The 13886-nt window shown below is 37.3% G+C and overlaps 2 protein-coding genes across 2 annotated transcripts; one reads left to right on the top strand and one right to left on the bottom strand.

The window, feature by feature from the left end:
- Positions 1 to 5178: 5178 nt before the first annotated feature.
- LOC143632553 (putative pentatricopeptide repeat-containing protein At3g49142) lies at positions 5179 to 6834 on the top strand. The gene has a single exon (XM_077101041.1). It carries the CDS (start codon positions 5193 to 5195, stop codon positions 6756 to 6758), a length of 1566 nt encoding a protein of 521 aa, XP_076957156.1. The 5' UTR covers positions 5179 to 5192; the 3' UTR covers positions 6759 to 6834.
- A 911-nt stretch (positions 6835 to 7745) lies between these two features.
- LOC143632552 (lycopene epsilon cyclase, chloroplastic-like) lies at positions 7746 to 12988 on the bottom strand. Its single transcript, XM_077101040.1, has 11 exons — positions 12633 to 12988; positions 10909 to 11080; positions 10700 to 10835; positions 10141 to 10251; positions 9957 to 10059; positions 9702 to 9845; positions 9520 to 9627; positions 9342 to 9438; positions 9076 to 9207; positions 8696 to 8828; positions 7746 to 8045 (listed from the first exon to the last, which is right to left on the bottom strand). The coding sequence occupies exons 1-11, from the start codon at positions 12921 to 12923 to the stop codon at positions 7880 to 7882; spliced, it is 1593 nt and encodes a 530-aa protein (XP_076957155.1). The 5' UTR covers positions 12924 to 12988; the 3' UTR covers positions 7746 to 7879.
- Between the last annotated feature and the right edge of the window lie 898 nt (positions 12989 to 13886).

Raw genomic sequence — 13886 nt, 5'->3', positions numbered from 1 at the left:
TCACTTTAATCAAATAATAATAGTTCTAAAATACTATTCGGTACCCATTGATAAAAAAATAAATATGATGAGAGCAAATGAACTAATTGAAATATATGAATGCAATAATTAAATACAAATTCAATCAACAATCACTACACATTTACGAAAGTATTGACAAATTCAATCAAACGCCAAATTAGGTCAATTATCCCCCAAAATCTCAGCAAACACGTACCAATAATAAAAATCAATCACAAAATGACTGATACACACATAATCCACCATTCTAAACAAAATCACTACAACATACAAAAACCCTAGAATTTTATAACAAAAGCCCCAAAACACATGATATTGATTAATGTGAACAAATAACTGCAATAGTTAGCTTAAGAACTACGAAACCTAACAAAATCAATGATCAATCAGAATCATCGGACAACAGACACAATCAAAATCAACTATTAGTAACTAAACAATTGCAAACAGAAATAGTAAAATGAATGGAACATAAACACCGATCAAATTTGAAAAAATGATCTTAAAACTACGGTGAATTACGCAAATTAACAAACGAATTCGCAAGATTTACCTTTGAAATCGGTAGAGGTTTGGACAGAAGAGGCGAACTTAAGGTTTGGAATGGTAAGGCGTACTGAGAAAACGATTGATTTTTAGTTTCACAAATAACAAAACTGTTATATCAGTTTCAAATTACCTCTCCTTCATAATGAGAAATAGTGAAACAGGTGCGGCCATTTTTAAAGTTTGTACGTAAAAGACATCTCCATGTCCCCATCCGATGTCCCTTGTCAAGAATCATTAGCGCTCCCAGATTATTCAACAACTCGCTAAAAGTGTTCTTGAAAAATTGGCAAAAAATTAAAAACTATCAGTATATAAACTAACTAAATGTAGAACAAATTTATACTTATAAGAATGAGTTCATTACTTGTTTCTTTGTGCTTTCCTTCTCAAATAACCAAATGATTCCAGACCTGAAAAAAGTAAAATATCAAAAATCATTTAAGAACCATGTTACTGGACTCAAAAAGAAGAAAGAATCCACTTATAATGCACATCAAATCTTGATTTCTTAGTAAAATAGCATGGACCAATGGCACACTCTAATGTTAATTCTAAGATTTCAAAGACAGCATATAAAGCGTGCTAGTCTTGATAACCTCCCAGTGAGTTTTAACCAAAAGCTGTCTAAAAAAACCTTTCAAATGTTAGATGACCGTAAGTCTAACAATGAATAAAACTGAACTACTAATATCATATATCACAATTGAACACACAGCTTAAAACAGTTTAAAGTCATCCAAAGTACTTAATTCACATGCAAGTTTTTGAAACAAATTTAGGATTTATATCATACATGAAATCAAATACCAGACAGAAGACATCATTGAAGCTATCGAACAACACAGCATGAATTCTAAACAGTCTAAATATTGTTGTTGTCGAAACACGAAATGAATCTTACCTGATCTATGACGATGTTTCCAAGGATTTTCGAGATGAACGAACCACGTCTTGATCTTCTTCTTCAGCGGCTGCGCCTGGTGACCTGCAATGTTGAGACCTGCAATGGTTTCGGGGGTGTGGAGGTGACTGCTAAGATATCCTGAGGATCTCTTGTTCACAGACACAAAAAGTGGTGGTGACTCTTATTGAGCATGACCCCTGATAAGGAGGTGGAGACCTCCTTATATAGAGTCTCATGGCCACCATCATGGTACCCTAATGGGCCTAGCCCAGTTAGGGTTACCTCCACAAAACCCCCTCAGCCCAATAACATTGTATTAGTCCATGTAATGAAATAAGCCAAACATAATAGATTTAGGGTCGTAGAACCGGGTTTTAGTACCATACCCCTACAAGCCCCCCCAAGTCCAGTGTTGCTCCTGGGCGTGCAAGCGTCTAGGTGGAGCGCTGGACTTTATAAGGTGTGAGGCGGTTTTTTCCCTTTTCTTTGGCCTTGTCTTTATTGTCTGAGTTTTGGGAGGTTTTCCCCATGATGGTGACAAGCTGTAAAAATAATGAAGCCTGCGCGTGAGGCGGCTTACAAGCTATGAGAATAATAATGCCTGTGCGCGAGAGGCGACTTACGAGCTAAGAATAATAAAGCCTGTGGGCGAGAGGCGTCTTATGAGCTTTGAGAATAATAATTAAGCTGGCGCGCGGGGCGACTTACGAGCTGAGAATAAAAAAGCCTGCGCGCGAGGGGCGTCTTACGAGCTGTAGCATAATAAAGCCTGCGCGTGAGGCGTCTTACGAGCTAAGAATAATAAAGCCTGCGCGCGAGAGGCGTCTTATGAGCTTTGAGAATAATAATGCCTGCGCGCGAGGGGCGACTTACGAGCTAAGAATAATAAAGCCTGCGCGCGAGAGGCGTCTTATGAGCTTTGAGAATAATAATTGAGCTGGCGCGTGAGGCGACTTACGAGCTGTGAAAGTAATAAAGCTTGCGCGTGAGGCGACTTACGGGCTGTAAGAATAATAACAGCTTGCGCGCGAGGCGTCTTATGAGCTGTGAATAATAAAGCCTGCGCGTGAGGCGACTTACGGGCTGTAAGAATAATAACAGCTTGCGCGCGAGGCGTCTTATGAGCTGTGAATAATAAAGCCTGCGCGTGAGGCGACTTACGGGCTGTAAGAATAATAACAGCTTGCGCGCGAGGCGTCTTATGAGCTGTGTGAATAATAAAGCCTGCGCGTGAGGCGACTTACGGGCTGTAAGAATAATAACAGCTTGCGCGCGAGGCGTCTTATGAGCTGTAATAATAGTGGAGCTTGCGCGTGAGGCGGCTTACGAGCTACTTTATGTCACGCGCCACGTGCAGATGTTGCATGCGCGTGCGCGTAGACTTTGGTTTTGTGTTATGCGCCACGCGCAGATGTTGCGTGCGCGTGCTTGTAGACTGTGACATGTGTGAGCATGTGATGCGTAAGCATGTGTAATATGCGTGAGCATATGTGATGCGTGAGCATATGGTATGAGGATTCCCAACCCCTAAGTTTGGCGCGTAGCCATATGGGATATTATGAGGATTCCCAACCTTGAATTTGGCGCGTAGCCATATGGGATATTATGAGGATTCCCATCCTTGGCGCGTAGCCATATGGGATATTATGAGGATTCCCAACCTTGGCGCGTAGCCATATGGGATATTAGGAGGATTCCCAACCTTGAAGTTTGGCGCGTAGCCTGATGCGCGCATGCACGGCGATAGAGTGGTGACTCGCGAGTGCGCGTGCATGGCGGAGGTCTCTTGCGCAAAACCCAGATGGTGGTTTCCGCGGCGGCACATGCACGGCTGCGGAGTGAGAACCCACGGGCGTGCGTACATGGCGGCGGAAGTCTGGTAATTTCTGGATCTGCAATTTAAGAGTCAGATCTGCAACTTTAGACCTAAAATCCAGGTCTGTAATCTAGACCTAGATCTGTAAATCAGATCTGGACAGATCTGAAGCCCGGAGCAGATTTAAAACCATCACAGATTCGGAGATCTGATCATTCGTATCACGGATTTTCCTTCTTGCCCAGATCTGGAAGCCTCTTTTTAGATCTATGGATCTTTTTGAGCTTTAATAGAACAAGCTTTGAAGCCTTTTTCTGTAAACTTCCAGATCTGTGTTTTTCTTGGGAGAGATCTGACAGCCGAGATGAAGATCGAAGGGCAGTTCGTTGCCGTCCCACGGATGGCGCCAATGTCGAAACACGAAATGAATCTTACCTGATCCATGACGATGTTTCCACGGATTTTCGAGATGAACGAACCACGTCTTGATCTTCTTCTTCAGCGGCTGCGCCTGGTGACCTGCAATGTTGAGACCTGCAATGGTTTCGGGGGTGTGGAGGTGACTGCTAAGATATCCTGAGGATCTCTTGTTTACAGACACAAAAAGTGGTGGTGGCTCTTATTGAGCATGACCCCTGATAAAGAGGTGGAGACCTCCTTATATAGAGTCTCATGGCCACCATCATGGTACCCTAATGGGCCTAGCCCAGTTAGGGTTACCTCCACAAAACCCCCTCAGCCCAATAACATTGTATTAGTCCATGTAATGAAATAAGCCAAACATAATAGATTTAGGGTCGTAGAACCGGGTTTTAGTACCATACCCCTACAGCTGTCACGCTAAAAATCAAATCCAATTAGTGTTTATGTACTATTAAACGGAATATTATGCAATAAGAGAATAAACTTGGGACAAAACAATCAAAATCGATTAATAAACAATCGGCAACAGCAAAATGGATAATCAATCCCCAAACTCCTTACTTCAGATAATCATAAACCCGATTTGATTCTGACTAGACACTCAAAATTGATCAATAAGCAATACGAACATTGAAAACCTAAACTTTGAAAGCAACAAATACTGTCGTAATCTAAATTAACAGATGGATTAGAAGGAACCGGCTTATCTGATCAAATTGGTCAGATTTCAAATAGATTTATTTGGGAATTTCACGATTGGTATAAGAATTTGTGCACACAGACTTCACTGCGATTGAACTCACTATGAAGGATCGATTTAGGTAGAGATGTTGGGATTCAAAAAGACCGACACAAATAATATTATTGAATGAATATTGAACGAAGGTAGAGATGATGGTTGTGAATATTATTGTTAACGGGTTATTTGACATAAACCCATGACCCGCGAATTTAATAATTTTAAATCAAAACCAATCTCATCGCGGATTTTAGGGTTTTCAATTATATATATTATAGATTAATCTCAACAAATAGTGATATAAAAATCCTATAAAATAGGGACATGCTAAAAATTAATATCCTATTTTATTTGAAAAAAAATATTAATTATAATTAAGAAACAATTTTATAATAAAGAAAATAAATGGGTAATAGGTATCAAGATAGCTTTTAAACCGGATTATAGCATATCATTTATTTGTGAAACCATTTTATCAACAAATTTCAAGTATATTAATTATTAACTTTCTTGCAATAAATAAAATTAATATCCAAATATATATATATGAATATTAAAAATGAATAATGTAAAACAGCTCCCGGATATAAAATCTAGTTACTCTAATATAATATAAAAAAAATCAATTAAAAATATAAACGGACACTAAACATGTTAAGCTAACCCGAAAAAACCCGAACCCTGCATTTGTTCATTGCGGAGACCATCTTCTTGTGTTTCACCGAATTTGATTTACAGGAATGCTTATCAATTTAATAAAAATACCAAAATCTTATTCAAGATTCAATCTTGCTTCCATTAGATGCTTCACATCATTCAAATCAAAACAAGTTTCACACGAATTAAACCGAATATTATCCCAATGTGAAGGTAGTATACCATGCATTAGCAAAACACACGCCAAGATCATCACAGGAGGCTATGAACAAAATCTTTACATTGGGTCTAAGCTTATCAACATGTATTCTCAGCTGTACATGACCCATGCACGCCAGGTGTTCGACCAAATGCCCGAACGAGACGTTTTCTTGTGGAACATGATGATTCAAGCGTACGCGAATTCGGGGTTGTGTAACGAGGCGTTGGGTGTGTATAACGAGATGTGTGAGAAGGATTTGGCGTTGGATAAGTACACGTTTACGTTTGCGATAAAAGCGTGTGGCGTTGTGAAGGATGAGACGACGGGGCGTGGTGTTCATGGGCGGGTTGTTAAGATCGGGTTTGGTGATAATGTGTTTGTCGGGAACGCGCTTGTGGCGTTGTATGCGAAGTGTCGAATGATGGAGGATTGTAGGAAGGTGTTTGATGAGATTCCGGATAAGGATGTTGTTAGCTGGAATACGGTTATTTCGGGTTTGGCGAATAATGATTGCGTTTTCGAAGCTATTGATGTTTTTCATACCTTTTTGCACAATGAATGTTGTGTAAAACCTATAAAACCAGACCATGCAACTTTGGTTAGCATACTGCCTGCGTGTGCGCAAGTAGGCGAGATTCGGTTAGGGTTTTGGGTGCATTGTTACGCAGTCAAAACCGGGTTGACAAACGATGCTATGGTAGGGAGCGGTCTGATTTCCGTGTATGCAAACTCCGGGCATTTGGACTATGCGCGTCGGGTATTTGATGAACTACACGAAAGAAACGTTATGGTATGGACTGCGATGATGAGGGGGTACGGCATGCACGGGAACCCACACGAAGCGCTCGGTTTGTTCTCAAACTTTTTGGAGGGCGGGTTTCAGCCAGACGGGGTTGTGTTTTTGTGCTTGTTATCGACGTGCAGCCACGCAGGGTTGGTCGAAAAGGGGCGTGAGGTTTTTAACTTAATGGTGGATTATGGTGTTGAAAGGTGTCACGAGCATTACGCGTGTATGGTTGATCTATACGGGAGAGCGGGTTTGGTTACGGAAGCGGTTGAGTTTGTGAAATCAATGCCTGTGGTGCCCGGGAAAGATGTGTATGGTGCGCTTCTTGGTGTGTGTAGGATGCATAATAATATTGAACTGGCGGAAGTTGTTGCTGAGAAGTTGTTTGTTTTGGATCCGAATAGTGGTGGGCGGTATGTAACTTTGGCTAAGATATATGGGGATGGAGGGCGGTTGAAGGATGCTGCAGCGGTTAGGAAGGTAATGGTGAAGAAAAATATTAAGAAACCGTTCGGGTTTAGCTCGATTAAGGTGGATAGTGTCGTTCATACGTTCGGGGTAGAAGACGAAAATCATATAAGAAGAGTGGAGATTTTTGAAACACTTGCAGGGCTTGATGAGGTGATGGGATATGATTACCAAATTGAAGCACATTGCTAGAACAATTGTTGCTTGGAAAGTAGCTTGACTAACATCTTTTAGCTTTTCAGGAGTTTCTAATTTTTTTGAAAATACACACAGCAAACAAAGTTTTTCTAAAAGCTTTAAAATTTTCCTTGTCAAATCTCAAATGTAATCATAAATACATTGTTATGTATAAATAATGAATTATTTATATAAATGTATTGTTGTGTTCTTTTAATTGTTTTTCTCTCAAAAATAACTAGTGCTAGTTTTATTCACTCCCCTTTTCAAATGTTAACAAGCAGTGGCGAAGCTTGGATGAAAACGCCGGGGGAGCCGGACTCAAATCATATGGAAATTTTCATAAATCGGCCGAAAATGGATAAATTTACCTAGGGATACAAATTTTCGGGCGAAAAATGGGTAAATTTTCACTTAGACCAAAAAGAGGGGGGGGGGGTCGAGGCCCCCCGGCCCTCAATAAGCTTCATCCATGTTAACAAGTGTTGATGTTAATTGTATTTTAAAATCATAGAGATTGTTGTTTCTATGTAGTTTATCTTGACAAAGTTATATGATATAGACCCGTGGTGGTTCTAAAAGAAAAGTTGAAGGGTAGCGCGAGAAAAAAAAAACTTTGTTCAAGGGTAGTACATACATAAAACAAAAGGGGAAAAAAGCTTTACACTAGTTGAGGGGTAGCCCACGCTACCCCTCTACCATGGCATTCACCCCTAAAATATAGACCATGACAAAGAAACAAGGCCAAAATGAACCGGGTGTAAAGATCTACATTAAATTGTCGGTTTAGATACCGCCTGAATTAGTAAAGAGATTTTGGAGGGTTTCGACTGTAAAGAGATTAAGAACGCCAATGATCTTTTAAAACATCATATCAAGTCATTGTCTTCATTAGTGAATTAGGTGCATGTATATGGACTAACATATTTAAAAACATTTATTTACTATTGCACACTCTTACATAGTATCATATGTATGAGTGTGCTTGCTTACAATACAAGAAACCACTTCATCAACATTACTCCAAGAACCATAATTGATGATTGTGTTGATGTAAGGATACAACACACAAGATTTATAGTTTATACATATATATGCAAGATGTGCCTATAATAATATATCTAAACCGACTGCAACTAGAGTGTGAGATATGCTTTTACCATGGTTGCTCCTGTTGGGTCGGAAAGCAAGTGTCTAACCAGACCCATTCTCAGGCTTTGTGGCGCTATGATAAACATGTAAAACGCAAATACTATTAGGTCGGTTGAGGATAGCGACGATCCAAGAAACCCCCACCACATCCTGCATTCAAACACCATTATACAAATTATGAGTGCTATTATGTTTTCACATTACTGGTGGTTTTTACAGGTCACACAATATGTATGCAGTTTGGTTTTTATCAAATATGGCCACAAAAAGAAAAAAAAAGAAGAAAAGAAAACGACAGATAAGAATGCCCTTAATAAGCTTCTTAAAGATGATAATACCTCTTGCTTACATCATTTACTAAACATGTGAAATTCGTACGCTTTTTATTTGGTTTGTTCATATATAGGGCTGGCAATTCGTGTCTTAATAGGTTTAACATAACAGGTATGAAGCGACGCGTTGAACACAAGTATCAAACATGAATACGACTCGTTTAACTCTTTATATGTCATGACTACAAGACAGTTTTAAGTTTCATGTACCAATAAGGGAATACGAGGAGTCTAGCCTACTAATTTCAATTATTTAAGAAAATTAAAAAATCACATACCGCACTTTTTTGCTTAATAGGTCTTATCGTGTATTTAACAGGTACCCATATAATTATAGACAAACAATATTTCTTTCATTTCATCGTGTGCGTGTATGTGTTTGAGCATTGTTGGCATGCATGTAACATTTGTAGCAGACAAAGGTCTATATATTGAAACAAAAATTATTAAAGTTAAAAGTGTATGTACCAAGTGGGCAAGCGGAAGAAAGTCCGGAAGAATGTACGGGTCCCCTCAATATCCATCTGGACAATCAGTGCTAATCCAAAGAGAAAGAACGCTCTCTGTCTTTTCCTTTCCAGTGGCCAAAGTGTTTCCCAAGCTAACGGAAGACAATTAAAATCAAGGCGAATGTGAAAAAAAAAAACTATGAAACTTTATTTTTTAAAATATGTCTGATTTTGCATGATCAAGTGATTTGCATGATTAAGCCGCTAAACTTAAATCAAAAATACCATCTGTACCATTACGCATGACCATAATATATATGTTAAGATGGATTTGAAAGCAGTTAATATAAAGTAACGAATTTCGCCTGCTTAGAAAATGTTACCCCTTGAATACCTTACCTTGCTTTGAGATATTGGGTGTGTATCCTCCGAGATCAAGCATCTGTTTTGAATTTCCTTGTCCTCCTAATATCTTTGCAATTACTGCTGCGTAATTAGGTGCTTCTGATAGTGATCTAACAACCGAATATCCTATTTATCAAATTACAAACAAAATGGTCAATTTTTCACAAGATTTTAAGGTGGTTTTGCTTGGACCATTTTTTCATGACACTCATTTTAACAAATAACAAATATATAGTGTCATAGTGAACATTTGTTGGTACCTGTTGCTGGATGCACCATGCTAGCAGCAGCACCAAATGCAAGGTTCTTTTGCTCCGTATTTGGTAAGGATCCACCTACCGGAATATACGACCATTCCTTCCGAGCCAACAAAATACTACCAAATTAGTAAGCTCAAAAGCCAACACATGTATTGGATTAAGGAGAGTAGTAGAGTACCTCTTCATAAGTTTTGGTTATTCGGATTCCCATTGTCTTTAGTCTTGACATAAGTTTTGTTTTCAATAACTCAAAAGGCATCGCCTCTTTTGAAGCCAAACAAGTTTCCTGCAATCATCTTTTTGATATCTATCATACAGGCTAAGATGGTAATCATGAGTTTAAATGAGCATTGAACAAACCTCAAAGAACACTTTAGTTGGAGACATGGGCATGACATAAAGGAATGTTGGATATTGCGCTTCGACTGAATCAGACTTATGCTTAGTGTAGTCTCGATAATCCATGAAAACCATTAGGCTTGGATCATAAGGTATGCTTTCAACCTGCAGTAGTAATTATATGTTAAATGCATGACAATGACAAGTGTTTGGGGTGTCAAATGACTCAAATCACTAGAATTTTTTTATAAGGGATAGTTGACATCACATTCTTACCTCAACCTCTACACCATAAGCTGTTTGAACACAAACACGGGGACCACCAAGCTCATACTGCAAAAGTTTTCCTGAAGCCGCTCCAGATGCAACAGTAGCAAGCCTAATTCAAACTAATAGTATCACTACAGGTGTCTACTTTTTAAGTTTTGGAATCCGGATAACGGGCAACATAACAGTTTACCTGCATGGAATTGTGATATTGCCTTCACACTCAATGAGACTCTGGCCATTTGGAGCTTCAGTAATCCGTTCCACTTTCGAGCTCAGATATGAAACACCTGACTCCACACACCTAAAAATTATATAGTTTGACGGTGCTTTAAAGGATATAGACCTTTCGTCAAGTGTCGATATGGTACATGGCTCTTTTTGTTCATAAAATGGTAATTTAAGTTTCAGTTTATTTGCTATTATGGTGCTTATGAGTTATGTCACATTGCAATCTGTTAACTTGTTAGAACATCATAAATCTTTTAAGTAAAATGAAACATCAGTTGAAACTTAGAAAATCAGTTGACCGTGTATGAACAAAGTTGAAACTTTAATGACCATATATGAACAAATTTGAAACTTCAACATCATGTAATTGATTTATTGGTACAGCCAATTACTACAAGTACCTTAATAGTATGTAATTGAGAGCTTAACGACCATATATGAAGAAACCAAAAAAAGAAAAGTTAAGTGAAAGTAGGTTGCTATTCTGTGACATTTTCCCAAATAACTGAAAAAGACAATACCTTCTCAACAACTCCTCATGAAGTAAATCACGACTAACTCGTCCATATGCACGACCTATGAGGATGGGATCGTTGTCATCAAGGTATACAACAGTATCCCGCCAAACATGTTCAATACAACCCTCAAGTCCAAGACCTGCAAAAACATAATATAAATGATGACATCAAACTAGTATGATTTTGTAATGAACATGTTTGACTAGCCATACCTATAAATTCATCCTCCCAAACACCATAATTATTTGTAAAAGGAAGATCAGGCCCAATAAGCCCGACATTCAAGCCTCGCTTGGCTGATTCTGCAGCAAGAGCAAGCCCAGCAGGACCACAGCCGATTACAACCAAATCCAGTATACAATCTCCTATCGGTATCCTTGGCAGCTGCAGAAATTCGGTAAATTATTATAGGAGATAACAAACAGCTACCTTATAATAAGATCCTATCATTCAAATATATTCTTGTTTCTTAACCTTTCTAATATCTATTGTTCTCGTGTATACAAAGAAAACTGCAACCAATTGTTATCTCACGAATTCTCAAATTAACAAAGTTCAAAAAAACTTGATTATATCTCCATCCTGAAGAAATAAACATCCTAACAAACCATCAAAATGTATTAAAGTAGTCAATAGACAGTAATTGTTCATCATTTCTCACCATAAACCTTCAAAACTGCCCTTACTACATAATTTTACTGAATATAGCAATTAATTAATTGTCCACTAACAAACAAAATGCCATCTACATTTTAATAATAGCACAAGTAGTGCATGTCATAAAGCTCAAAGTACAAGTAACCACAGTGTTAAATTCAAAACAATAATCTAATTATTCAAATAACTCTTCTAATATTTATACTTCTCTTTGTGTATTGTATGCAAAGAAAACCGCAACCAATTGTTATCTCATGAATTCTTAAACTAACAAAGTTTAAAAAACCTGATTATATCTCAATCCTGAAGTAATATACATTCTAACAAACTATCAAAATGCATAACAATTAAAAATAGCCAATAGACATAAGCTATTCATCATTTTTCACCATAGACCTTCAAATTCCCCTCACTGTAAACTTTTACTAAATATAGCAATTAATTAACTATCCACTAACAAACTAAACACTATCTATGTTAAATAATTAAAATAATTGTAAAACCTGACTATATATAAATCCTGAAATAATAAACATCTTACCAAACAATCAAAATGCATGAAAATAGTCAATACACACTATAATTCATCAATTCTCACCATAAACCTCCAAAATCCCCTTACTATATGATTTTACTGAATATAGCAATTAATTAACTATCCACCAACAAACTAAATTCTATCCAGATTTAATAATTGAAATGATCACATGAACATAGTAGTGCATGTTATAAAGCTTAAACCTGAAAACATCTTAATAAACTATCAAAATGCATAAAAATAGTCAAATACACAATTAGACATTACTAATTCATCAATTCTCACCACAAACCTCCAAATCCCCTTACTATAAAATTTTACTAAATATAACAATTAATTAACTATCCACCAACAAACTAAACACTACTTAGGTTCAACAATTAAGATAACAACCAAAGCTCAAAGTACAAATAACCACAGCGTAAAATCCACAACAACAACAAATAATAATAATAATAATAATAATAATAATAATAATAATAATAATGCATAAAAACTTAAAAAGTGTCAATACACATCACTAATTCATCAATTCTCACCATAAACCTTCAAAATCCCCTTATTATAAAATTTTACTAAATATAGCAATTAATTAACCATCCACTAACAAACAAAACAGACTATCTAGGTTTAACAATTAAAATAACTACCATAGCTCAAAGTACAAGTAACCACAGCATAAAATCCACAACAACAAATAATAATAAATAATAATAATAATAATAATAATACTGGATTAACCTTGTCGGAGAGCCTAGACTGTGTATCCATGGCCTTATTCTGTTGCATTTGCACAAACACCACTTCCGATCCACCGCCTTTCACGTAATCCTCCTCTTCCGCTTCCGACACACCTTCCGTCACCACTACACTCTTCGCACTGCACCTAATCCGCTTCAACGACAACGACAACGATAAACTAGTGATCCTACACTGCTGCAGCAACGAGAACTCACGCCTAATGCTGTAATTCGTTAACCTAGGGCACGTATATGCCGCCATTGTTGCAGTTCCAGCTCCGAAACACTCCATTAACGGTTACGAGTCGAATCAAACGGATTACAACTGAACTGACGACGTCATCGAGACTGGTTGTTGAAGAATTGTGTAACGGAAATTGAAGATAATAAAATAATAATAATAATAATAATAATAATAATAATATGTTGGAATTCGGATTCGGCTTCTATCTCTTTCGCGAGAGGTTTGAATTGAATGAATGGATAGGAGATGAGTTTAATGCCACGTTGTCTGTTTCTTCAATACTCTTTTGACGTGGCAACAGGCTATTGGTTATGGAAATGCTCACGGCACCAACCAACATCGAAAGTTGAAAAGAAAATATATCACGAGGTCAAATTATAACGCAGCGGTCTTACATTTCATCATATTTATTATCTAACGGTTTACGATTAACAAAATATTAACGTCGTTAGTTTGAGGTTGTTGGAAAAATGTTCTAGGGTTCCGATCTCAATAATTAAGGTTTTTACTAGAAAAAGGTTCATAAAGGTCCGGTCTAATGTAGCAAAAATGTTCGGGACGAAAATGTTGAGTTTTTCGAGAAAAATGTGGGTTTTTCAGCGACCTGCAACTAACGATGTTAGCATTCTGTTAGCCACGGACCGTTGGGAATAAATATGATAAAATGTGGGGTCGGTATCAGCTAGTTCGTTAGTTGAGATAGACAGCGACCAAAAAGATGATAGCTGAGATTAATTAAAACTAATACGTCTATTTTTTATGTTATATAACGGGTTGCCTTCTTCAAACACCACTTTGATTATCCAAATACCATTATAAGCTTATATGAGTCATATATGATCTGAGCTATGTCAGTTTGTATTTGCATGTTGCAGTTTTTGTTTATGGTGTCTCATATAGTCCTATACAAGTTGTATAGGTTTATAAGACTTGTATAGACACAAAATTTTAATATTTTTTTAAACTGAAGAATATAGCCGTTTGAAGATGGAGATGTTGGTTAGAAACAAG

This window comes from Bidens hawaiensis, unplaced genomic scaffold (assembly GCF_021521415.1).
Source record: "Bidens hawaiensis isolate Kalapana, Puna unplaced genomic scaffold, B.hawaiensis_p1.1 tig00006397_1, whole genome shotgun sequence".
Classification (NCBI taxonomy): Eukaryota; Viridiplantae; Streptophyta; class Magnoliopsida; order Asterales; family Asteraceae; genus Bidens; species Bidens hawaiensis.
The sequence above is the reverse complement of the archived record's forward strand: the minus strand, read 5'-3'. Positions and strand labels throughout refer to the sequence as shown.

What these genes read in the sequence shown, in the direction of transcription:
- LOC143632552 (XM_077101040.1), bottom strand. Translation starts at nt 12,923, where the DNA reads ATGGAGTGTTTCGGAGCTGGAACTGCAACAATGGCGGCATATACGTGC. An exon ending in AGTCTAGGCTCTCCGACAAG is followed by an intron (nt 11,081 to 12,632) that starts GTTAATCCAGTA and finishes GAATTTCTGCAG; the next exon opens with CTGCCAAGGATACCGATAGG. An exon ending in CATGGTGCATCCAGCAACAG is followed by an intron (nt 9,208 to 9,341) that starts GTACCAACAAAT and finishes TTTGATAAATAG; the next exon opens with GATATTCGGTTGTTAGATCA.
- LOC143632553 (XM_077101041.1), top strand. Translation starts at nt 5,193, where the DNA reads ATGCTTATCAATTTAATAAAAATACCAAAATCTTATTCAAGATTCAAT.